The sequence below is a fragment of the Bos grunniens genome, chromosome 14, assembly GCF_055505025.1.
Source record: "Bos grunniens cultivar Pamir isolate PY7600 chromosome 14, Bosgru_T2T1.0, whole genome shotgun sequence".
Taxonomy (NCBI): Eukaryota; Metazoa; Chordata; class Mammalia; order Artiodactyla; family Bovidae; genus Bos; species Bos grunniens.
In genome coordinates this window covers 16,761,294-16,788,030 of record NC_141178.1, presented here as the reverse complement: position 1 = coordinate 16,788,030, position 26,737 = coordinate 16,761,294, and the positions used below count along the sequence as shown (strand labels likewise).

Genomic DNA, 26,737 nt, shown 5'->3' with positions numbered 1-26,737 from the left:
CTCTTTTCTTCTTTTCACTTCCTGGGGAAAAGCTAGCCTACCTTTTCCACCTTTTCCACATCTCTTCCCACTCCTGCCCTCTCTACCCAGCGGTTCTAACTTGGAACCCCCTTGGTGTTTACTTGGTTATCACCCCTTCCTTGCCTGCTCTTGCCTGTGAACTCTTCATAGAAATGCTTCCAAATTTATTATACTCTCCTGTGCTGATTCTTTTATCAGTTTATTTATTAAAATTTTTTCTATCAGTTTCATGGGAATTTAGAAGGAGGAAAGACAGAGAACTAAACAAATTGCAAATTCAGGTTGGTTTTGAACCTGAATCAGTGGTATGTTCTTTTCCCTTCCTACCCACCTCCCTATCGATACTTTCATACCCTTAGGTGTTTAAAGTAATACAGCTGCTTTGAGGAGTACAATTTGATGCTGTGTTGTCAAGTTGAATACGAAAGCGCCATGGGATCCATCCAGTGTTTCTCCTCTTCCATCTGTACCTTAAGAGAAACTCTAACACGATTGAATGGTGAGAAATGTCCCAGAATGTTGTCACAACAAGAAATTAGGAGCAAACTTAAATGTTGATGAGCACTAGACCCTGGACTAGAGAATTGCTGTTGTTCTTTCAGCCTCCATAGTTTTGCAGCCCTTTGGTGAAGGCAAGCCGAGAGTAGCATTCTGCTTGAAACCTTTTAGAGCACCCGCACCACAATGTGCAGATGAAAATGATGTTAAAATACCAAGTGAAGTTTGTGTCTTAAAACACAAGTCCAGTTTGGTATATGAGAAATTTTTTTAGTGTCTGCTTCTACCAGAATGAACTCTATTTTTGTGATTGGGTGGGAGTGGGGGAGGGGGCATTGAGGGAACACAGAATAATGGAGAGGAAGTTCCAGACTGAAGAAGCAGTTCCTAAGTTGTCCATATGTGTATTTTTGTGGTGGACTTGTTTTAATGGCAGTGATTGGGAACGTCAGGTTTACTTAGGCATTACTTGAGAAGTGTGAAGGACACATTGAGACCATTCTTTTTGGTAGATTCTGACTGTTAGTGTTATGGCAGTGATCCCCAACTCCAGTGACAGACATTTGATAGGTATTTTGAGAACCATTGCTGTAATACTGGTATGTGCCGGGCATATTATATAGACTGTTGCATTTAATCCTCATGTAAGGACTGAACAACTGTGTAAGGTAAGAACAGTTATTAACCCCATTTTTCCAGACAAGCAACTGAATCATAGAGTGGTAAAATAGATTAGAGGGAAAGAAAAGTTTGAAATTGAAGCCGACTGCTGGAATCGAACTGTAAAAGTTAAGAGCATAGAGTGGAGAGCCAGACTGTCTTGAATTGTGGCTCTGCTACATACTGGTTGTGTGAACTTAGGCAAGTTCCTTAACTTTTCTGTGACTCATTTTTTCCATTTGCTAAATAGGGTGAGAATACCACCCTACTTCATTGAATTGTGTTGAAGATGATACATTTGTAAAGTGCTAGAAACAGTCCCTGGTACATAAAAAGTCCTATATGTATTTGCATTGATATTGTCATCATTGTCCTGCCTTCTTACTTATATGGATGGAAATGTCTTTGCATTGTGAACAGTAATCAGATGATGTGTTTGAGAATAATACAGGAGACTATGGAAACCAAGTACAGAATCTTAGCATTCACCATTGGTACCTTGAATTATTTTCAAGAGCGGTACATAAGCTCCATGAGATAGAGCTTACATTTTTAGGTACAGTGAAAGTTTGTTTAATAGAATCAGACAGTGGCTATTCAGAATATACTGGAGTATTTTATTTTAGTGCCCTTAAAATTAATGCCTTGTACATAATAGTCTTTTTGATATATGTTTGCATTTTAAAAATATATGTTCTGCCTTGTTCATTATGTACTGTTTCAAACTTTTTTTTCCCTTAGTGAAGGCATATCAATTTCTTACTGATTTAAGGTTTAATACTTGGAGCCTCAAAGTTTGGTAGTGTTTCATCGTTAATAATAGACGTCTTTTTGAGATGTGTGGATTTCTGTTCCATAAAGTTCTTTTTAGGGTTTATGTTTGCCTGTGTTATTGGACTAATTCATGTTTGACTTTCCTAATCACTTTGTTGCATGTTCCCTCTTTGTGTAATAGATACTAGTTCATACGGGCTTTACAACTCCATATATATTGAGTGCTTTTCTGTTGTCTTCTGATCTCTTTTTCAGGAATCTTTTCATGTGGGAAAGGATTTTAAAATGTCTGCCCACTGACCATTTTCACAGTAGAGTATCAGTTCTCTTTCTCTTCAGATCAAGGGATTATAAGCAGCGAGTATATATGTATATTTACATATGGTGTAAGTAGTGAAAGCTTTCATTTTGAATCACTAGTTGTGGGACTTTGTGATAGATTATTAATTTTTTTTTTTTTTTTGCCAGACATCTGCAATCCAGATTTCATGAAAGAAAACCTCTCTCTGCCTTTTTGTATATAATAATGGCTAAAATATTCTAGTTATGTTTTCTAATGTACATACTTTGTATTGAGCAGATTTGTGTTTTTCTGGAAGAATCCCATAAATTTTTTATCGTTTAAAACCTTGGCTATTTTATACCCTCAACACTCCCGTTTTTGGGTGGGATGAGATAGAGTGGTGAGGGGTGGAAGGGAGTTACTGAGTTGCTGTGTTGTTTTTTCCAGTGTTTTCCTCATGTTGAATACCTAACAGCCCCATTAAATGTATGTATTATTTTCCTCAAGAAAGAAGGAGTAAGAGGGGGAGAAATTTTGATTGTAAAGCAGTTGGAATCTGAAGCTTCATGGATGTTCAGATAAAGCCTTACATGTAAGCTTAAGAATTACTTTTAAAATTTAGGTATTTTAGAAATTGCTACTTAATTCCTTAAGTTTCTTGCAAGAGGCTTTGGTCACCATTGTGTATTGATGTAACATGTATGTCGTAAAAACTAATAATGCTGAAACATTCGAAGAGCTCTATAAAATGAGATATCTAAATGCAGTGTTAATTTGGAGTAAACATGTATTGGCTGGGGCAGGTGGTACTCAGAAAAATGAAGGCAAAAAGGAGACTTTGCCTTCATGTTCCTTTTAAAAGACTTATTTATTCTACTTTTCCCACCCTCAGTTATTGTAGCCCTTTTGTTTGGGAGCAGAAAATAGAAATCAGCTTCAGAGATTTCATACTGTTAAATGTCTGGAGTAACCTATAGCAGTTCTAGAGTTGGTCAATGGTTTGTGCTTTGTACAAACCTCTTTTCCAGGAAGCTCCCCACTTTTTTGGTATCTACTTGAAATTTACTACATCGGTTTCAGCTCTTGGTTATAAATTATAGAAACCTCACCTCAAACTGGCTTGAGTCAAGAAGGGAATTTATTTACTCACATAACTAAAAATCTTTGCAGAGCAGGTTTCATGCATGGCTTGATTCAGAGTGAAAGGAATTACTTAGACTTGTCTCTTTGTTTTAATACCTCTGTATTGATTCTGCTCTCAGACTCTTGCCTCATCGTGGCAAGACGGCTGCTCAGTTATACCTTTCTAGTTGAAATCCAGCAGTCTTGTACCTCACTGCTTCTGAATGGGTCATGTGCCTTTCTCTGTGGCCATTGGAATGTGATGCAGTAATTGGATTAGATCTAGGACATGCGTCTGACCTGGAGCAGGGATGGAATTGACTGCTAGAAATGCGTGGTCTGAAGGTGGGGAAATAGTGATTCCCTCAAGGGAAATGAGGGTATGTTAGCAGGAGAACAGTGAATGAATGTTAGAATGACAAAAATAACAGGGATTTCTATGTGTTTATCAAACCTAAAATCAAAACTAAATGTACCAAGAATAAAACACACACACACCCACACACACACACCCACACCCCCTTCTAAAATAACTTCCAGAATAAATGTTAAGTGTTACAGGAGGTATCTGGTGAAATTCAGGGTTAAAACTATGGGGTCCTCAACCTTTTCTCCCCTTTGTCACAGTAAAGTGCAGTAAGGGACAGCTGGGATGATGTATCTCAAGGAGCCTGCTTCTGCTGGGTCAGCAATAAGTGTTTGCTCTAAGAATTCATGTAAGTGTGCTTTTCAGGATTACAGATCCATGATTTCATTTAGACCATGGTGACCTGACCCTGGTTTTAGTTCTGGTGTCCATGGCCCCTTCTCCTGACAAGGATTTTCTCACCCTAAACAGGTACTGCTGTTCAGTTCTGTGCTAGAATCTTAGGAGAGTGAATCCTTTTGTGTGGAAAGTAATTCTTGCTCCTTATTTGGTGTCTCCTGTAGAGTGAGATTGAGTTCTAAGTTATTTCACACATGCTTCTTAAAAGTTCCAAGCCACAGCCTTAAAATGACCATGCAGTGTAGGATCAGACCCAGAGAGTTTTTTATAGCAATCATGTGCCACATCTTAACTCTGATTAAATACGTTGTACACATCACACTCCATGACATCTTTTCTAAATCTTTTGATTGTATTATAAACACTTTTCTTTATGATCTTTCCACATTACAGTATAGTCCCTCCAATAGTCTTGCTCTTCTACCTTAACTAAGTACATTAAACCTACAAAGGTATTTCCTTGGCTTCCCTAATTGGTAAGCTGCCCAGTTTTCACCTTAGTTGCTGTACTTCTTGGCATTTCTCCCAGTTCTATTTCCCTTTCTTAAGTCAGGCCCACTTTCACACACTGTATTTTTATATTGTACGTTCCTCTCCTGGCAGACTGCCTGTCACAGCCAGACCTGCCGTGAGCCCTCCCTCCCTGTCATAAGCCTGACCCCTTAGCACTCTGTGACTGGTTATTTGGAATGATGTGGTTTAGTGGAAGGACCCTTGCATGTAGCATCAGAAGACCAAACATCAGTTCCTGGCTTGTTACATGTTAGCTCTGTGACCCCAGATACACCGTGTAACTAACTCCTTTTAACTTCAGATGCCTAATCCTAAAATGGACCTAATATCATATTACTTGCCTTACCTACCTCAGTGTTTTCTTGTGAGGAACAAAGATGATGAGTGTCAGAGCATTTTGTAACCTGCCAAGTTCTATACAAATGTAAATTGTATTTTGTTACTATTAAGGCAGAAACTTAAAAAGATAGTATTTAGTTTTTAATGATTTATCATTGGTTTAAGAATTTTATATTTGTTGAAATAGTGGATATCCTGTAGTATTAGAAAAACATTAAAAGATCATTATGTCTTATCCAGTAAAATATTATTTAATTTTAGGAAATCAAGAAGTTAGTTTTTTTTCAGAAAATGGAAATTTAGCTCCTTAGGTAGCAAATCTAATTTTAACAGTTTTAGATGAAGCTCTTTTAAAATCATATTGTATAATTCTTTATACCTTTAACCAAAATGTATAAGTGCTTTCCATTTTAATAATATAAATAAAGGGGAAAAAAATAATAGGAGCACATTGTAAAAATTCCAAATAGTACAGAAGAGGAATTTAGCATTTACTCACTCATCCCTCAGTTTTACTTCCTGGAGGAGATGTCAGTTACCAGTTTCTTGTGGCTTCTTTCAGTGCATGCATTTTTTGAAAAAAAATTTTTTTTAATTGAAGGATAATTTCTTTACAGAATTTTGTGTGTTTTTTTTTTTTTTTTAATTTTGTGTTTTTTTAAAAATCGGCCATAGGTACACCCATGTTCCCCTCCCTCCCAAACCTCCCTCCCATCTCCCTTCAGCCTGTAACAGAGCTCCTGTTTGAGTTCCCTGGGTCATACCCATTGGCTGTCTGTTTTACACATGGTGTTGTAAATTTCTATGTTACTCTCTCCATACATTCCCCCTTCTCCCTCCTCTCCTCCCATGTCCATAGGTCTGTTCTCTGTGTCTGTTTCTTCATTGCTGCCCTGAAAATAAATTCATCAGAGCCATCTCTTCAGATTCCATATATATGTCAGTATACGATATTTATATTTCTCTTCCTGACTTACTTCACTGTATAATGGGCCTCTAGTTTTGTCCACCTCATTAGAACAGATTCAGATGTTTTCCTTTTTATGGCTGAGTAGTATTCCGTTGTATATATGTACCACAGCTTCTTTATCCATTCATCTGTTGGTGGACATCTAGGTTGCTTCCATGTTCTAGTTCTTGTAAATAGTGCTGCAGTGAACATTGGGGTACATGTGTCTTTTTCAGTTTGGGTTTCCTCGGGGTATATGCTTAGGAGTGGGATTGCTGGATCATATGGTGGTTTTATTGCTGGCTATTTAAGGGGTCTCTATACCATCTTCCATAGTGGCTGTATCAGTTTACATTCCCACCAGCAATGCAAGAGTGTTCCCTTTTCTCCACACTGTCCCCAGCATATTGTTTGTAGACTTTTTGATGGTGGCCATTCTGACTGGTGTGAGGTGGTATCTCACTGTAGTTTTGATTTGCATTTCTCTAATAATGAGCGATGTTGAGCATCTTTTCATGTGCTTGTTAGCCATCTGTATGCCTTCTTTGGAGAAATGTCTCTTCAGGTCCCTTTTCCACTTTTTGATTGGGTTGTTTGCTCTTCTGGTATTGAGTTGTATAAGCTGCTTGTATATTTTGGAAATTAATTCTTTATCAGTTGTTTCCTTTGCTATCACTTTCTCCCATTCTGAGGGTTATCTTTTCACCTTGTTTATAGTTTCCTTTGCTGTGCGAAAACTTTTTAAGTTTAATTAGGTCCCACTTGTTTATTTTTGTTTTTATTTCCATTACTCTCGAAGGTGGGTCATAGAGGATCTTGCTTTGATTTATGTCATGGAGTGTTCTGCCTAAGTTCTCCTCTAAGAGTTTAATAGTTTCTGGCCTTACATTTAGGTCTTTAATCATATTTTGTTTTAAACAAGAGATTCATACTGCATGTGTTGGTGTTCTATACTTTGCTTTTTTTTTTTTTCCAAACTTCTTTTTTTCTTTTTTTTTTTTTCCTTGGCCAGCCAGCCAGGAGATGAATTTTTTTTTTCAACTTTTGATGTATCTCAGAGATATTCCCATATCAGTATATAGGTCTGTGTGTATGTAACAGAATGTGTTTTTTTCAGTACTTTGGATAAAATGGGCTCCAACTTACATTGTAATCAAAGCTGAAGGAAACTTTTGTAGGTATGTATTGGCTGTAGTGCATGGGTTTGCAGAACCAGACAGGACTGAGCGACTGAACCGAACTGATTGTTGTACCTGTGTTGTTCTGGCCATTGGTTACATTCTGAGAAATGAAATTACTAGGTTAGAGGGCATGTTCGTGTGACAATTCCTTTTCTTTCTTTTTTTTTTTTTGGAGAGGGGGCAGTTTCACTTTGAATTATGAAAGGATTTTGGATTTTGCTTTCAGTGGCTTCCTGCTTAACTGCATGCTTTGGCATCTCTTCATCTTAAAATTAGAAATTTTGACTAAAAAAATGCATTGGGATAGTTAGGGAGTTTGGCATGGACTAGGTACACACTGCTATATTTAAAATGGATAACCATCAAGGAGCTACTGTATAGCACAGGGGGCTCTGATCAGTGTCATGTGGCAGCCTGGATAGGAGGTAAGTTTGAGGGGAGAAATGGTTGCATGTATATGTAGGACTGAATCCCTTTGCTGTCTACCTGAAACTGTCACGGCATTGTTAATCGGCTGTACTCCAACATGAAATAAGAAGTTAAAAAAATCCATTGGAATTTTAAGCAAGTTTATTTATCTATTAGCTAGTACTGCAAATCTACTACTACTACTATAAATGATTTTATTATTACATTCTCCACAGTAGCTTTTCTGCTTCTAGTCTTTAGATGAAGGCTACTGTCACAGTTTCCTTCTTAAAAGTTCAGGTATGATCGTACCATCTTTTCATTTAAAAATATGTAGGCACATAAAGCAGAGTTAACCCTAACCTACCTTTGCCATTTTGCACCGTTCTCCTATACACACTGCATTCGGACACAAAGAACTGGTACTAGACTTCATTCATTTTTATGCCCCGTTTCATTTACACATACCTAGTATTTCTTTGGAGAAGGCAATGGCACCCCACTCCATTACTCTTGCCTGGAAAATCCCATAGACGGAGGAGCCTGGTGGGCTGCAGTCCATGGGGTCACTAAGAGTAGGGCATGACTGAGCGACTTCACTTTCACTTTTCACTTCGTGCTTTGGAGAAGGAAATGGCAACCCACTCCAGTGTTCTTGCCTGGAGAATCCCAGGGATGGGGGAGGCTAGTGGGGTGCCGTCTATGGGGTTGCAGAGTCGGACACGGCTGAAGTGACTTATCAGTAGCAGTATTTCTTTTCCTCTTTGGTCTCCTGACAAACCTTGTACATTTTTCAAGAGGCAGCTCTAAAGTCTCCTCCTCTATGAAGACTTCCTTGAATAGGGAGAGTGGTGTGGTGAGGTTGTCAAGGCTACAGGAACTGTATCATTCAAGGCCTTGAGGGTTAAAGTGTATGGTTTGGATTTTACTTTAAGAGTACTGGTTCTGATGCAGTATTGGTTCTTATAATCACCTTAGACACTGCTATCCTGGAGTGCTCCTATACCTAATCTTATTGTACCTGGCATTGCTTAATATCATAGTTATTTGTTCCTGTTCCCTTCCTTTCCCACTCAATTATGAGCACCATGAAGGCAAGGGCAGAATAACAGATTCTCAGTAAATTTTTGTTGGTGCCTACCATCTGTTGTTGTGTGTGGATATTGAATGAAATGATACCTGTAATGTGGCAGGTACGGTAAATACTCAGTAAGTGTAAGTTGTTGGTGTTGTCATTATCATCACTGGACAGATAAATCCTCACTTGGGAATAAAGGGTCCTTTTTTGAAAGAGATTAGATTTGATGCAGGCCTTAAAAGTCTATGTAGGGATTACATTGGTGAGTTTTGCTCAGATAGTTTTCAAAACTTTATGAAAATTCAAGGTGCAAGTTAAAACTTGAAATTTGATAATACAATATCTATAGTTATCTATCTGTGGCACATGAAAGGGGAACTATGTCTCATTTTTAGGTTTGTTGCTTTAATAGTAAGTACTATATGTAGAATTATTCTTACTGTTTTATTTTTCAAAAAATTCCAGGGTACTTCTGACATACATCTGGGTTTAAAAAGTGACTACAGCTCTCTTTTTAAAATGGTAGTTTTGGTGATATACATTCTGTTATTTTTCTGTTGATTAGTCATGATGCAGTGGTATTGAGTGAGTAATAGTTACATAATCACAATAGTAAAAGATGTTTACCAATTTTCACAGTCAATAGCCAGACAAAAAAATAAAAGATAATCACAATTTTAAGCCATATGGGAACATGATTAACCTAACAATATAAAATATTTACATACGATTTGGGGAGTCAGGCAGAGTGATGTGGTAAGTGAAAGTGCATACACGCACAAGTATCATCTATTCAGCCAGTCTGTGTCTTTTGGTTGGTGCATTTAATCCATTCACATTTAAGGTAATTGATGCTTTTGAACTGTGATGTTGGAGAAGACTCTTGAGAGTCCCTTGGACTGCAAGGAGATCCAACCAGTCCATTCTGAAGGAGATCAGCCCTGGGATTTCTTTGGAAGGAATGATGCTAAAGCTGAAACTCCAGTACTTTGGCCACCTCATGGGAAGAGTTGACTCATTGGAAAAGACTCTGATACTGGGAGGGATTGGGGGCAGGAGGAGAAGGGGAAGACAGAGGATGAGATGGCAGGATGGCATCACTGACTCGATGGACGTGAGTCTGAGTGAACTCCAGGAGTTGGTGATGGACAGGGAGGCCTGGCGTGCTGCAATTCATGGGGTCGCAAAGAGTCAGACACGACTGAGCCACTGATCTGATCTGATGATCCTATTACCGTCTCTTTAATTGTTTGGGGTTTATTTTCTATAGGTCTTCTCCTTCTTTTGTGTTTCCTGCTTAGAGAAGTTCCTTTAGCATTTGTTGTAAAGCTGATTTTTGCTGTAAAGCTGAATTCTTTTAACTTTTGCTTGTCTGGAAAGCTTTTGATTTCTCCACCAAATCTGAATGAGAGTCTTGCTGGGTAGAGTATTCTTGGTAGGTTCTTTCCTTTCATCACTTTAAATATATCGTGGCATTCCCTTTTGGCATGTAGATTTTCTGTTGAGAAATCAGCTGATAGCCTGATGGGAGTTCCCTTGTATGTTATATGTCGTTTTTCCTATGTTGCTTTTAGTATTTTATCTTTGTTTTTAGTATTTGTCAGTTTGATTACTGTGTGTCTCAGTGTGTTCCTCCTTGGGTTTATCCTGCCTGGGACTCTCTGTATTTCCTGGACTTGGTTGACTATTTCCTTTTGCATATTAGCAAAATTTTCAGAAAAATTTCAGGGAAATTAGGATAATTTGAAATTAGCTCTTCAAATATTTTCTCAGGTTCTTTCTCTGTTCTCCTTCTGGGATCCCTATAATGCAAATTTGGTGTGTTTAATGTTGTCCCAGAGGTCTCTTAGGCTGTCTTCATTTCTTTTCATTCTTTTTTCTATATTCTGTTCTGTGGCAGTGATTCTCACCATTCTGTCCTCCAGGTCATGTATCTGTTCTTCTGCCTCAGTTATTCTGCTGTTGATTCCTTCTGGTGTATTATTCATCTCTGTTTGTTTGTTCTTTAGTTATTCTAGGTCTTTGGTAAACATTTCTTGCATCTTCTCCATTCTGAGATCCTGGATCATCTTCACTATCATTATTCTGAATTCTTTTTCTGGAAGGTTGCTTAGCCCCACTTCATTTAGTTGTTTTTCTGGGGTTTTATCTTGTCCCTTCATCTGGGACATAACTTTCTGCTTTTTCATGCTGATTAACTTTCTGTAATGTGGTTTTGTTTTAGCCGCTGTGGGACTGTGGTTCTTCTTGCTTCTTCTGTCTGCCTTCTGATGGAGGAGGCTAAGCGACTTGTGTAAGCTTCCTGATGGGAGGGACTGATGGTGAGAAAAACTGGGAATTGCTTTGGTGGCCAGGGCCTTTGCTCAGTAAAGCTTTAATCCAATTATCTGCTGATGGGTGGGGTTGTGCTCCCTCCCTTGTAGTTTGGCGTGAGGGGACCCAGCCCTGGGGTCTCTGGGCTGTATGGTAGAATTAATGGTAACCTCCAAGAGGGATTATGCCAAGGGAGACCTTCTTGGACTACTGCTGCCAGTGCCCCTGTCCCTGGGGTGAGCCCCTGCTGACCCATGCCTCCACAGGAGACCCCTCAGCACTAGCAGGTAGTTTTGATTCAGTGTTCTGTGGGATCACTGCTCCTTTCTTCTGCATCTTGGCGTGCCTAAGAGTTTGTTTGTGCCCTCCAAGACTGGAGTCTCTGTTTCCCCCTAGTCCTGTGAAAGTCCTATAATTAAATCCTGCTGGCCTTCAAGTTGAGATTCCCTGGGGATCCCCAGTCCCTTTGTTGGATCCCCAGGTGGGGAAGCTTGATGTGGGGTTCAGAACCTTCATAATAGTGGGAGAACTTCTTTGGTGTTATTGTTCTTCAGTTTGTGGGTCACTCACCTGGCAGGTATGGGATTTGATTTCATTGTGATTGTACCCCTCCTATTGTCTCACTGGCTTCTTCTTTGTCTTTGGACATGGGGTTTCTTTTCTTGGTGGATTCCAGCGTCCTCCTGTCGATGGTTGTTCAACAGCTAGTGGTGATTTTGATGTTCTTGCCGGAGGAGATGAGTGCCCGTCTTTCTACTCTGCCATCTTGAACCAGAAGCCCCAACATATTATTTTATATGCACAGATAATTATATAAAAAATATAGAATTTAGCTAAGAGTGTCAGTTTCATTTTTAGAAAAATAAAATTCTTAATTTTGTATGAATTTTCAAAACCTCCCTTGAATTTGTTTTTACCAGTGTAAAAACATTAAGGCACTATGAGTATCTTAAAACAGCTTGTGCATGTGCCCTTGAGACACGTTGGTGGGTGCTTTTTTATCAAAACCATATACATGGTGACATATTAAATGTATCATATTATTATACTAATCATATGACTCTAGAAACAAAAGTAACCAGAGGACTTAAAGCCTATCAAAACCATCTTTTTGTTTTTGTACAATGGGATTCTTTTTAAATTTGCCAATGAATTCATACCAGTATTGAAACCAGATGTAGACTTCCGTCTTTTAATGTATTAGCTCAGCTATAAAGTCTTATTTCCATCTCTGATTACTGACTGTTTCATTCATGGTTTATTATCTCTTTCCTGCCCTCCTTTTTCTTTTTTTTAAACTAGAGTCTAAATATGATTCAAATGATTTTAAGGTGACATTGCCCCCATTTGTGTAGTGACAGAAATAAAAGTAAATCTGTATTGAATTGATGATAACCTAATTAAATCCACAAATGAAGTACTCTCAATAAAATTTTTCATTGGAAAGGATTCTTGACAGATACTACTAAAAGAAGTGTTAGTTGTGGTTTGAGTGTTTTTTGTCTTAAAACTTAAATCCTACTTTACTTCTTTCTATATAAAAGCAGATCTTCTCTCTTTTGTTTTTTTCTTTTCTTTCTATATATTTTCAATATAAAGCTTATGATTTTGAAATTTATCTGAACTGATTAAAAGTCATATTTATAGAAATAAAAAAGATATTACTTAAAATTTTTGGTTTTTCTCTGTTGCCAAATAGAAACCTAGTCACTTTTAGTAACTGATTTTGTTTGTATGTAAGTGAAATTTACGTTTAAAGATTGTTTGAAAACAAAACTCTCTTTAGGAAAATGACTGTCAACGAACTCCCTTACCCCTTCCCTCTAAATAGTGAGTATGTGTCCAAAGGATGTGAAATAAACATCTAGACCAAGGCCTACATCTGGGAAGGACTACTTTCCTTTCTTTCCTATTCTCCATTCAGTACAGTTCAGTTCAGTCGCTCAGTCGTGTCCTACTCTTTGCAACCCTATGAATCGCAGTACGCCAGGCCTCCCTGTCCATCACCAACTCCCGGAGTTCACTCAGACTCACGTCCATCGAGTCAGTGATGCCATCCAGCCATCTCATCCTCTGTCGTCCCCTTCTCCTCTTGCCCCCAATCCCTCCCAGCATCAGAGTCTTTTCCAATGAGTCAACTCTTTGCATGAGGTGGCCAAAGTACTGGAGTTTCAGCTTTAGCATCATTCCTTCCAAAGAAATCCCAGGGCTGATCTCCTTCAGAATGGACTGGTTGGATCTCCTTGCAGTCCAAGGGACTCTCAAGAGTCTTCTCCAACACCGCAGTTCAAAAGCATCAATTCTTCGGCGCTCAGCCTTCTTTACAGTCCAACTCTCACATCCATACATGACCACTGGTAAAACCATAGCCTTGACTAGATGGACCTTTGTTGACAAAGTAGTGTCTCTGCTTTTCAATATGCTATCTAGGTTGGTCATAACTTTCCTTCCAAGGAGTAAGCGTCTTTTAATTTCATGGCTGCAGTCACCATCTGCAGTGATTTTGGAGCCCCCCAAAATAAAGTCTGACACTGTTTCCACTGTTTCCCCATCTATTTCCCATGAAGTGATGGGACTGGATGCCATGATCTTCATTTTCTGAATGTTGAGTTTTAAGCCAGCTTTTTCACTCTGTGACCCAAAATATATGTTGAGTGGTTTAAATGTTGAAATAGATACTATTCTTTTCCAAAGCGCATTTGCTACCCTTGATATTTAATAGAGACCAGATAAACATTTATTCTTCTAAATTTGTCAAGATTTACCTGAAATTTTTGCACTTAAGGCTGAAATTTGGCTGCCTTTACTCTTTGTTGAATACATACTTTGAATCTCATCTTTGGAACAAGCCTTGCTACTCTGTGCTTATATTGAGGCTAATTCATGCATTCATGTTTGTGTGAAACTCATATAAAAGACTCTATAACTGTAAATTAATTTAAAAAATTTAAGTCAACATGATGTCTCTGTGTTCTAGAAAATGCTTGTTTACTTGTTAATTGTTAAAATGATTTTTTCAAGGGATACAAACCTTTCATTTTGTAATTGAAGTTAAAAGTCTTAAAGTGCAGATACCACATTTGAGCCTTAATATTCAAAGGGATTGTTAGAATAATACTGTACACAAATAATTTTAAGACATATCCGTGTACTATTAGAATCATTGGCTATTGCATCATTTTTTTTTTTTTTTGATTAGAGGGAAGATATGAAATGAACCCCTAAAGTAGAGGGAGGGATTTATTACTGAATAGAGAAAAGCATAATGGGAAAGAGACTTCAGAAACTTCATGTTTGCTTCAGATCTGTGCTCTCCACCTTTATTAATTCAGGGCCAAATACTGGCTGTGGCCTCAGGTATTCTTGTAAACTTCATAAAAACTAGTACTGTCAGCTTCTTCACCACTGTATACCCAGCACCTTTAGCAGGACTTATACAAGAGAGCCAGTGCAGTGGATACTTGTTGAAAGAACAGATGCCCAAATTAGTGTGAATGCCCAAATTAGTGAAAAATAAAAATGGATGCCCAAATTAGTCTTTTGTTAAGAAAAGACGACGAAGATCTTTTGTAATGTTATAGAATCGTAGAATTGGAATGAACCTTGAAAGTCATTTAGCAAAACCAGACCGTTCATGATCAACTATCTCTGGCAAGTCTTCCTTTAGTCTTTCTGTGGATTTGTCCAGTGGCAAATGCTTTACAGTGTTCAGTGCTTTACAGCACTGAAATCAGATGCATCCTGAGACCTAAGTATAGTAGGTCCATTTAATTTTCAACTTGCTCTAGCGTGGCTCTGAAATACAGGATATAGGAGCAGAGACAACAAGCCAAGAAGTTAATGAAGGATTAGTTGAATTATTGGTTGGAAATAGTGGAATGCTAGGAGGATAAAAATTGAAGTCTAGGTAACTGAAAAGGTCAGCATTAGAGTGACTAAACATGACACAGTTTTTTGGACTGGTACTGCTTTTGTAACAGCCTGAGCTCTTTAATCTTTATAGTAGGGATGTGGAATCGGGAGAGCGGAGAGAACCCGGGCCCGTAAGACAGCACCACCGCTTCGCATTCCTCTGCAGTGGTGTGGTGGCCCCTTAGCACCCCTGCCTCTTACCCACCCACCGGGGCTGCAGACCACTAAGTTTAAAAGACTGGGGCCATCAGATGTGAATTTCTCTTTTCCTTTAGTAACTACAAGTCTGTACCCATTCATTCATTCTTTATCGATTGCTAACTGTATGCCAGGTGTGGTTGCATCAGTGTATGCACTGATGCAGATGCATCAGTGAACCAGACAAAGATCTCTGCTCTTTTGGACCCTTTTCCTAGTGCAGTACTGTTCAGTAGAAACCTAGTGTGGGCTGCGTATATAATTCTAAACTTTCTAGTACCCACATTCAAAAAAAAAAAAGCAGCAGATGAGGTTAATTTTAATGTATTAAGTATAGGCGGGGCCTCCCTGGTGGCTCAGACAGAAAAGAATCAGCCTGCAATGCAGGAGATGTAGGTTCCCTGGGTTGGGAAGACCCCTGCAGAGGGGATTGGCTGCCCACTCCAGTATTGTTGTCTGGAGAATTCCATGGACAGAGGAGCCTGGCATTATAGTCCATGGAGTCACAAAGACTTGGACCTGACAGAGTGACAAACATTTTTTTCACTGATACTAATTTTATGTTATATAATATTAATAACATTAACACATTTTAAATATAATATAATTAGTATATAAATGTCATTTAACTGTGTAAGCAGTATGTACGTTATTAGAGATACCTTACATTTCCTTTTTGGTACTAGGCCTTTAACTTTGGTATATTTTATATTTATAGCATATCTCAGTTGGATTAGCTATGTTTCAAATGCTGGAGAGCTACTGTGTTGAATGGTGCAGCTTCAGAATATAGTGCTTGCTCTCTGTGGACCATGAAGTCAGTCCATCTGGTCTGAGGTAGAGAATCAGTTCCTAAAAGTATTAGAATTTTCAAATAATCCAGACTCCTTATCCACGGCCTGCAAAGCTTTACGTGGTCTGTGCAGTATTTTTATGACAGTATATATTGGTGTTTTATGCAAATGTAAACCACCTGGCAATTTGCTTAGAAATTTTAACACAATAAAAGTTTTTTTAAATTGAGGAAAATTCATATAAGATTTACCATTTTAAACGGAAAAATTCCTTGTCATTAGTGCATTTACAACATTGTGTAATTACTACCCCTGTGTAGTTCCAAAATATTTTCATCACCTTGCTATCCTTTAAGCAGTTTCTCTCCATCCCACTTCTCCCTCTTGTCCCTGGCAGTCACCAGTCTGCTTTCTTTTTCTGTGAATTTGCCTATTCTTAACATTGCATATAAGTGGGATCATACAATACGTGCTTTCTGTTGCGTCTGGCTTCTTTCACTTAGCGTAATGTTTTCGAGGTCCATCCACATTGCAACACATGTCTGTACTTTATTCCTTTTCACGACTAAATAATATTCCATTGTTTGTGTATACCATAATTTGTTTATCCATTCCTCTGTGATAGACATTTGGGTTGTCTTAGCCTTTTGGCCATTGTGACTAGTGCTACTGTGAACACTCATGTACATGTTTGTTTGAGTACCTGTATTTTACTTTTGTCAAATGGTGATAATCTACTGCATAGGGTTGTTATAAAGATAAATGAGCTAACGCATGTGGAACTGTTAGCACAATGCCTGGTACAGATAGCACTGGCTCTGGTGCTATCGGTATAGAAAGTCTTAACGTTTGCACCTCGCCCCTCCTTTTTCCTTCCCCTGATGGCCTGTTTTTGTGTTTCCATTCTCCTAGTCTTTCTCTGACATTCTCATTTCTGAGTTCTCAATATTAGAGTTGGAAGTCTAGAACCTGGGTGGGTTGAGAGTGCCTCACTGGGAGGAGGAGTGGTATTGGTGTCCATGCTTCACGCAGGAGGCTCTTGGCAGCCCACCCCTCCGCATTTCCTCTGCTTTGTGTGACACTCTTGGTTTCCACTGTCAGCAGTAAAGTGAGGAGGCACCGCAGGGAAGGGTGTCTCTGGATTTACTTTTTCAGGACAGATAACTGTCATATTGTCACCTCAGAGTTAGATGGCGTAGGGAAGAGTGATTTCTTAGGGTCATGGTGATTCTTGGAATATGTTACGTGCTTTAGGAATGACATGGATAATTTTAAAGAAAGGAGAAATTGAATGATGACATTTTCTTTCATCAGAAAAAGAGGTTCTCGGTACTTTACCGTTTAGCCTTTTCCTAAAAGTTTAGTGATCTTTAGAAAGAAGTGCTTGTTAACAATGCTCTCTTGTAAGAGTTTAGTTGTCTCAGCATTTCAGTTGAGTTTTTAAAATATTTCTTTACAGTTAACAGAAGATGAAATTGCAACCATTCTCAAATCTACTTTGAAAGGACTAGAATACTTACACTTTATGAGAAAAATACACAGAGATATAAAAGCTGGAAATATTCTCCTCAATACAGAAGGACATGCAAAACTGGCGGATTTTGGAGTTGCTGGTCAGTTAACGGTAAGTGTGCTACTTTTGGAAGCACTGTTGGTTTGTATTGTCCAAGTTCGAGTGTGACTAAACCTTGATAATATCTTTTGAGGGTTATGAAAAGAAATGCATAACTTCATTGCTTCAGGGAGAGGAAGCCATGATTTAGGTATTATTTAATTATTTTTTATTTACCATTTAAGAGACATTGGATGAATATGAAAGAATATATATTGCCATCAAAGTGCTTAAATATTTGGAAAGGAAAGCTACGTTTGTTTATTTCTGTAGGTTTTATTGTTATAGTGCTATCTTTAATGAAGGGTAGTGGAGTTAAGTTACTTGCAGACTCTTGGTTATTTTAGAATTCTAAATTCCTAAATATGTCATGTCACAACTGGCTGAAATTTTAGGAAACTAGTCAATTTCAGATCTGACCTGTAGTATTTGAGGGTTTCAGATGTTTAAGGAACACGTTGGCCAATACGTTTCCTTAGTGTTTTGTAGTTATATCTGTCATGTTCTTGCAGGATACAATGGCGAAACGCAATACTGTGATAGGAACTCCGTTTTGGATGGCTCCTGAGGTCATTCAGGAAATAGGCTACAACTGTGTGGCTGACATCTGGTCCCTTGGCATTACTTCTATAGAAATGGCGGAAGGAAAACCTCCTTATGCTGATATACATCCCATGAGGGTAAGAAAGTGATGGAAAATGTCAATGTTAAAAGCGCTCCAGTTTTGTAGTGTGAGTGTAAATAAACATGGAGTAAAAAGATCATTTGAATTTGGATTCTGTGCAAAAATTAGTAAAATTATCTGTTAGGGATTAGTGACTGTTCACTTCTTTCCACCATCACATCCTTAACTGGGAGGAAAAGAAGTGAAGCCTGTATTTCTCTCTACAGTGGCTGTTTTTCTCCCCGCAAAGTATACCTGCTGAATTTCCCCATGATTTAAATAGACGAAAGGGCTGGTAAATCCACTACATTATTCAGTTCCTCATATTCTGAATGTAACAGTGGAGGCTTGGAAGAAATCCATTCTCTTCTACTTACCCTGCATATTGTACCTTTTTGTGTTTTTGTTTCTCTAGTTGAGCTAATATTAAAAAAGAATCCTGATTTCTAATATTGCTATGTATCTGTAAGTGAATTAAGCTTTTATTTTTAGTGTTCAGTGAGAAAATGGAATTCCTTTTATGAATATCATTTTATGCTTTTATGAACTCCTTTTCCATGATAAATTTTTGAGTCTGAAATGTATAGATTTCATATTCAAGTCTAATTGCCACTGCTTTAGAGGTTGTGATGAACAGTTTTAAAATTTATTAGTATGTGAATCTTAATTCATTATAGATAAGTACATTTATCTTTGTAAACTTATTGCCCTCTAGTGGCTGTATTCAACTCAAGAAGAAAGGATGTAGAAATGAAGGCAGAAAGAAGGTGGAGGAGGGAGAGAGAGAGGATGTGTGTGTGTGTGTGTGTGTGTAAAGAAAAGAAGGTGATTTCAGGGTAGATGGAGAAATGTGTGAAGTAAACAGATGGGAGGAAAAAGAATGCAGTATTTTAGAGTATTTGAAAAAGAAGAATAAATTAAAATTCTGATACTATAGTGCTATTATGAATTGAACTTCAGTAGTATAGATAATAATGTACTATACTGAAATATTTAAAAATCTGCCTGCCACTTTAAAGAGAACTCTTTGAGGAACGTAATTGTGTATGATATGTGTCGTCTTCCTTGTACATATAAACTCTTGCTAAAGTGAAACAAAAATAGCATGAATTCTTTGAAAATATTGACATGAAATATAACTAGGTCAGCATAAAACGATCAATACAATTCTCATTTCTTTTCTGATTATTAGATATCTTTGGTACTTTCAGCTAGAAAGTTTTTAGGGTGATCCTCAGCTAGATATATTTGAGTTTAAGTTAGCGAGGTTAACCAAAGTATCCAAGACAGCCTAGCTAAGTGCCATAGCTGGGATTTAACCCAGGACTTAAGAGTATTACTGTTCTGCTTCCTCCAGTATAAATCTTATTTTTTCCAACCAAACAGTTCCACATATTCACTTTGACCATGAGGTAGTCTCTTTAGCAGATAGCCAAGGATTTAAAAAATAAAGCACAGAGTAACTTCTCTCATTGCAAATTACGTGGCACTATGTCAGAACCAAGTATACTCCTAATCCAACATGATTTCTTTTTTTAAAAAATTTCAAAAATGTTTATATCCAGGTCTTAAGAATTGAAAGCTGAGTCAGTCATTTTTTAATTAAAAAAACAAAACAGGAATCCATGACCTCCTTCCTTCCTGCCCAATTAATAATAGAACCAAGTTGAGAAATTTTGGACGACTGGGCTTGGTTAGAGGTGCCAGTTAAGTCGTCCCCGCCCCCGGCACACCTGCACATCTTCCATCCCCCAGTTCCTGCTGTGTGTGCCTGGGTCGGCACCTGGCCCATCTCAGTGTGTGTGCACGGGACTTTGCCCTCTGACATCGTATGGCCAGAAATTACAACTCAGTGACAAAGCTCAGGATTCCCTTTTTCTCTCGCTTTTTACATAGTTAAATTTTGGCTTGAATGACATGTTCTGTGCTCAACAAATCTACTTTCTTAGTTTTCATTTTATCTTTTTTACCCCCATGGTAATTTCTTAGGGCCGTCCTAACATATTACCACAAATTTGGTGGCTTAAAACTATAGAACTTTATTCTCTTACAATTCTGGAGGCCAGCAATTTGAAATAAAGGTGTTCACAGAGCTGCAGTCCTTCCAGAAGCTCTAAAGGAGACTCCGTTTTCTGCCCCCTCCAGCTTTGGGGTGGCGGCTGCCAGCAGTCCTTGGCATTCCTTGGGTTGTAGCTACATCTCTCCAGTCCCTGCCTGCCCCTTTTACATTACTCTCTCCTTTGTGAGTGTCTGCGTTTTCCTCTTCTGTCTGTCTCAGATTTTCCTCTGCCTTTTTCTTTAAAGGACAGATGCCATTGGATTTAGGGCCCACTCCAGTAATCCAGAACAATCTCCAACTGCAGGGATTTTTTTTTTTTTTTCCAAATGAGATCCTGTTTAGAAGTTCTGAATATTAGGATATAGACGTATCTTTTGGGGGCCACTCTTCAACCCACTATATCCTCTATAATCTGTTCCATTTTTTCAAATTGTATGTATTTAAGATAAGTAACAATTGATTTCAGGATCTATTTTCCTTGTTTTTTCTCAAATTTTTAAAATTGTGGTAAAGTATTCATAAAAATGATATCATTTTAACCATTTTTCAGTATACAATTCAGTGGCATTAAAGTACATTCACATCACACTGTCGAGTACAGAAATTTGTATCATCCCAAACTAAAACTCTATACACATTAAAAAGTAACTCTATATTATCTCCTCCCCCAACACCTTATGACCATAATTCTCTCTGTTACTATGAATTTGACTATTCTAAGCGTCTCATATAAGTGAAATCATACAATATTTGTCCTTTTGTGTCTGCCTTCTTTCACTTAATATAATGTTTTCAAGGTTCGTCCATTGTTGTAGCATATATCCAAATTCTTTTTTTAAGGCTGAATAATATTCCATAATATAAATACCACATTTTGTTTGACCATTCATCCATATTGGACACTTGAGTTGCTTCCACCTTTTGATTGTTGTGACTAGTGCTTCTATGAACATGGATGTACATTTATTGTCTGTGAGAGTCTGCTCTCAATTCCTTGGGTATATACCCAGAACTAGATTGCTGGGTCATACGGTAATTTTATGTTTAAATTTTTGAGGAACCTCTCTACTGCTTTTCATAGCATCGTGCTATTTTACATTCCCACCAGCAATACACAAAGATTCCAGTTTCTCCACATTCTTGCCAACGCTTATTTTCTGTCTTTTGATAATAGACATCCTAATGAGAGTGAAGTGTTACTTCATGGTTTTGATTTACATTTCCCTAATAGCTAGTGATGTTGAGTATCTTTTCATGTACTTTTTGTTCATTTGTATATCTTCTTTGGAGAAGTGGCTCTTCAGGTTATTTGCCATTTTAAAATTGGGTTGTTTTTTGTGTTGTTGAGTTTCTGGTCTCATTTTAATCAGCTTTTCTCTAGTTTGGTCTGCCGTTTTCTGTTTGCTGGCTGAAGTCTCCCAGCCCTTTGACTTTTTACTGCCTGTTTATTGTTCTTCCAGCTGTCCCCCATCACTTTTTGTATCCAATTGTAATACTCAGTCTAAGTCCCTTTATAATTCTTTTGGGTAGAATCCTCGCAGTCCTTCCCTTGGGAGGTCTTTGAGTCAAAATGTATCTCAGATTTGCTATTCTACAAGTAGAGGATTGCTTATTTGTATTTAATTGTTGTATTACTTTGCTTTGTGCAATAGATGTGTTCTAGGGATTTTGTATAAATATTTAATAGTTGTAAATTGGAGTTTACATTTTGGGGATATTATTTTTTAAAAATAATTTTTATTGATTCCTTTAGTGATGAGAATAATGCTGTTGAAACTTATTTGCCATATAATTGTGTTTATTTTTTATCATGGACATATCCATTTTAGCAGTAATACAAAATTTAATCATTAATATTAACATTTTTGATTTAGTGTTAATGTTAAAATAGATGCCTGTTCTCATGTGGAGGCAGGAAGTCAACCTTTTGACCAGTTGGAGAATATATCTGGTTACCTACGTTGGTTATTTTGTGTCAGAGAAACTGAGTGTCACCTAAGTATGGATGTTTGGTTTTTTGAAGACAAGAACCCTGGAATTTTCTTCGTATATTCTTTTACTTCTGTTCCCTTTTATTTCCTTCTGCATACATTCAGGGCGCAGTCATCGCGTCCCAGCCAGACTTTGAGGATGTAGTGGTAAGCAGTGCAGGTGTGTTTCCTGTCCTCTTGGAACTTCCGTCCCAGTGATAACTTGCATTCTGATGTTAGAATTATTTTGCTTTCTGTGTGTGTGTATGGGGAGGAAGTGCATATATATTCAGTTGTTTAGAATGTAAGACCATACACTGTAACAACTTTTATTCATTTATATGTATATTACAAATCATAAAGGATCATATGCCTATATGATTTTTATTATTTTGGTGTTACATTGCTTGTTTTTCTCCTTTGAACTTATCCTCATCTTCCTTTTTTTCCATTTCTCCCCAGTGCTGCCTTTACTTCCTTTGACTGTTCCCTATTTCCTAACAGTGTGCATACATGAATGCTCATACAGTCCCTTTTGAACCTTGACTTTTCTTTCTGTTTATACTCCATTTCTTCCCCCTATCTGTTCCCTACGTTTTTCTGCCTGATTATTTTAAGTGGTACCTTGATTCTCTTAACTATACTTTCAGATCAGAAATAGCTAAGGATCCGGAGGAGGGGGCAAATTGGATCATTGGAGCATTTCAGTACTACTTCCAGGACATGTGGTTTTTCACTCTATTTGAGAGTTAGAGTTGTTCTGCCCTGTGGTCCTAATACATGTGGGAGTACAAGGCATTCCAGCCCCAAAATCGAGGATTAAAGTTTATTACATTGACAGTTTCAACATATTTCTGTCCAGTTGGAGTTATTATTCTTGAAGAGATGAATAAGCAGGGAAAACAGAATAAACAGATCTCAATTTCTCTTGGTTGAGTCTGCTGAGGTCACCCCTGAGGGTTTCACAGGGAAGACAAATTCTCACTGTTAATTTATATTCAAACCTTGCTGTTGATGTTGCCAAGTCCTCTGTAAATATGATTAGTTTGGTAAATACTGAGGAAGCAATCATCACTTTCTCACTGACATACTAATTATGTGAATATGAATAGTAATATTGGAGACATATTTCCATTAAGTTTTACTTAGATAAAGAATTACACTAGAATCTATCTTTTAAAGATTTTAATGTGGGATACTAACAAAGGCAATATTTCTCTGTATTTGTGTGGGAGCATTTACAGGAGACAATTGAAGTTGATTTATTAATGATTGAAGGATGATTTATATTTCATACTTTTTTGACTGTGATCCTTAGTAAGAAATATATTCCACGCTGTGACATATTATGCACATGTGGGCATGCATGTGTGTGCACACAGTTGAAACAAAATATACATAAATAGTTTCCCAGGTAGCTTAGTGGTAAAGAATGCGGCCTGCCAATGCAGGAGCCACAGGTTTGATCCCTGGGTCTGGAAGATGGCAGAAGAAATAGCAACCTACCCAGTATTCTTGCTGAGATAATCCTGTGGACAGAGAAGCCTGGCAGGTTACAGACTGTGGGGTTTTAAAGAGTCAGACACAACTGAAGGGTTCTTAGACTAGACGAACAGTACTTATCTATGTATGTCTATAATGGGTCCCATGTGAAATAAATTTTATATTGTGAATTACTATTTGTGATCCACTCTGATTTCTATTCTATCACAGTCTTACCTTTGTTGTACTTCACCTTTTCATTAAAAAAAAAAAATGGTGGTTCAAATCAATTCAGTTGATTCTGTGACCCAGTATTGGTTTGTAACTTGAATTTTAAGGGCAAGAATCACTGTACCAACCTTTGGAAATCTGATTTCTTCCAGTGCCATAATGCTTTCATTGTTGCCACGTAGTAGTGGTGACCTGGTGTATGAGTCCTAAATCAATTCTGTTATCTGTAAATTAGTTATATTGGAGTACATCAGGGCTGTATATTGTCACCCTGCTTATTTAACTTATATACAGAGTATATCATGTGAAATGCCAGGCTGGATGAAGCACAAGCTGGAATCAAGATTGCTGGGAGAAATATCAATACCCTCAGATATGCAGATGACACCACTCTTATGGCAAAAAGCAAAGAAGAACTAAAGAGCCTCTTGATGAAAGTGAAAGAGGAGAGTGAAAAAGTTGGCTTAAAATTCAACATTCAGAAAATGAAGATCATGGCATCTGGTCCCATCACTTCATGGCAAATAGATGGAGAAAACAGTGGAAACAGTGGCAGACTGTATTTTTGTGGGCTCCCAGATCACTGCAGATGGTGACTGCAGCCATGAAATTAAAAGACTTGCTCCTTGAAAGGAATGCAGTGACAAACCTAGACAGCATATTAGAAAGCAGAGACATTTTTTGCTGACAAAGGTCTGTCTAGTCAAAGCTGTGGTTTTTCCTGTGGTCATGTATGTATTTGAGAGTTGGACTGTGAAGAAGGCTGAGCGCCGAAGAATTGATGCTTTTGAACTGTGGTGCTGGAGGAGACTCTTGAAAGTCCCTTGGACTGCAAGGAGATGCAACCAGTCCATCCTGAAGGAAATCAATCCTGAATATTCATTGGAAGGGCTGATGCTGAAGCTGAAACTCCAGTAGTTTGGCCACCTGATGTGGAGGGCTGACTCCTTTGAAGAGACCCTGATGCTGGGAAAGATTGAAGGCAGGAGAAGAAGGGGACGACAGAGGATGAGGTGGTTCGATGGCATCACCGACTTGATGGACATGAGTTTGAGCAAGTTCCAGGAGTTGGTGATGGACAGGGAGGCCTGGTGTACTGCAGTCCATGGGGTTGCAAAGAGTCAGACACGACAGAGCGACTGAACTGAACTGAACTGAGAGGTAGTGTTGGAGAAGACTCTTGAGAGTCCCTTGGACTGCAAAGAGATCAAACCAATCAATCCTAAAGGAAATCAGTCCTGAATATTCATTGGAGGGATTGTACTGAAGCTGAAGCTCCAGTACTTTGGTCACGTGATGCAAAGAGCTGACTCATTAGAAAAGACCCTGATGCTGGGAAACATTGAAGGCAGGAGGAGAAGGGGACAACAGAGAATGAGATGGTTGGATGGCATCATTGACTTGATGGACGTGAGTTTAAGCAAGCTCCAGGAGATGGTGGAGGACAGAAAAGCCTGGTATGCTGCAGTTCACGGGGTCACAAAGAGTTGGACATGACTGAGCAACTGAATAGCAACAAATGGTCCATTTCACTAAATTGTTATGAAGATCATAGAAGACATTGTAAATGAGCAATATATATATAATATTAAATACTTTAGAAATATTAGGTGGCTTTATTAAGTTTTCAATCTCAAATTGAAATTATAAATTAATTCAAGTTCTTTCAGAGGGTACCCTATTTGATAATATTTACTGTTGTCTTCTTGGCTTATTGAGTAGAGTTTGAGGTATTGGGAGCTTATACAGTGCCCAGGGGAGTTTATTGCCAGCTGGGGGAGGTTGTTGAAAGCTTTTACGCCCTTGCTTATGGCTGCTGAGATGACTTCTGCAGCCTCTACTGGAAACAATATGGAAATAATGAGCCCACGAGGACAGAGAGACATGTGGACTCTCTTTTCTAACCTCAGGTCATATTGTGATATACAGATGTTTTCTACTTCATTTTCACTATACTCAGTAATGGAAACTGTGATTCACAAGAGAGTAGAATGAGTTTTTTCTGGAGCAGAGAATTCAGAGAGTCAGTGGACCCCCAGAATTGCATTTAAATATTGTTTTTTGGGCAGATGTCCAGCTTTTGGTGAGAAAGTTCACAGTTTTCATCAATGAAAATACAAGTTTCTTGATCCCCGAAGACCGAGAACTGTGGCTCTCAATAATAGTATTGGAGACCCTCAAAAGAGTTTCTTATTATATTGTATATTTAATATGTGGTTTTGTTCATTATTTACTTTATTACAGCACATCACTGTTCTGTGTTTTAATCTGGAACCAGGAACTATATATTCATAGGACATCTGTGATGTCCCCCCAATCCCCCAAACTCTTGAACTTCTGGAAAGTTTAGTTTTATGTATGTCTAATTATTATCTGATGTTCCACTAATTTAAAAAAGAAGTCTTTTTTTTTCCCCTCTGAATTCCTGTATCACCTTTTCTCTTGTCTTTCTTATGATTCTTTTAAACTTCCTATGTATCAATATTGCAGTGTTAATGCTTTTGTCTTATTTCTTCTACTAGATCTAAGTTTTAAATGCAGTGTATTTCGTCTTTGTGTGTCTAACTGAAAAGCAGAGTGACTTACATAAGAGCATCCAAGAAATGTTTTTTGTGAATATGTGCTCAATTCCCTTTCCTATCTCAAAGATACTTCATGATGTTAATATTGAAATCTAGCAAGCTGAGGTTCTTCTTTCTTAGAATAATGATGTTGTACCTGTAGGTTAGAATAAGAATCAGTGAAATAAATGAAAAATGAAAGTAAATACTAATTAAGTACAACTTGAAAGCCATTGCCAACATCCGCTGGATCATCGAAAAAGCAAGAGAGTCCAGAAAAACATCTATTTCTGCTTTATTGACTATGCCAAAGCCTTTGACTATGTGGATCACAATAAACTGTGGAAAA

General features: G+C 37.9%; 1 protein-coding gene across 4 annotated transcripts in view; it reads left to right on the top strand.

Annotated features, from left to right (window-relative positions):
* Positions 1–26,737, top strand: part of STK3 (serine/threonine kinase 3) — a 309,842-nt gene that overhangs the window by 68,784 nt on the left and 214,321 nt on the right. For 2 of the 4 annotated variants that reach the window (XM_086336067.1, XM_086336066.1), the window contains exons 5-6: positions 17,269–17,433; positions 17,934–18,101. The exons of 1 other annotated variant lie outside the window; for it this stretch is intronic. In XM_086336067.1, coding sequence (XP_086192193.1) covers positions 17,269–17,433; positions 17,934–18,101 — 333 coding nt within the window. Of the gene's footprint in view, positions 1–2,208; positions 2,340–2,683; positions 2,829–17,268; positions 17,434–17,933; positions 18,102–26,737 lie in introns of those variants that run through there. One more of the 4 variants, XM_086336069.1, reaches the window with a different exon arrangement.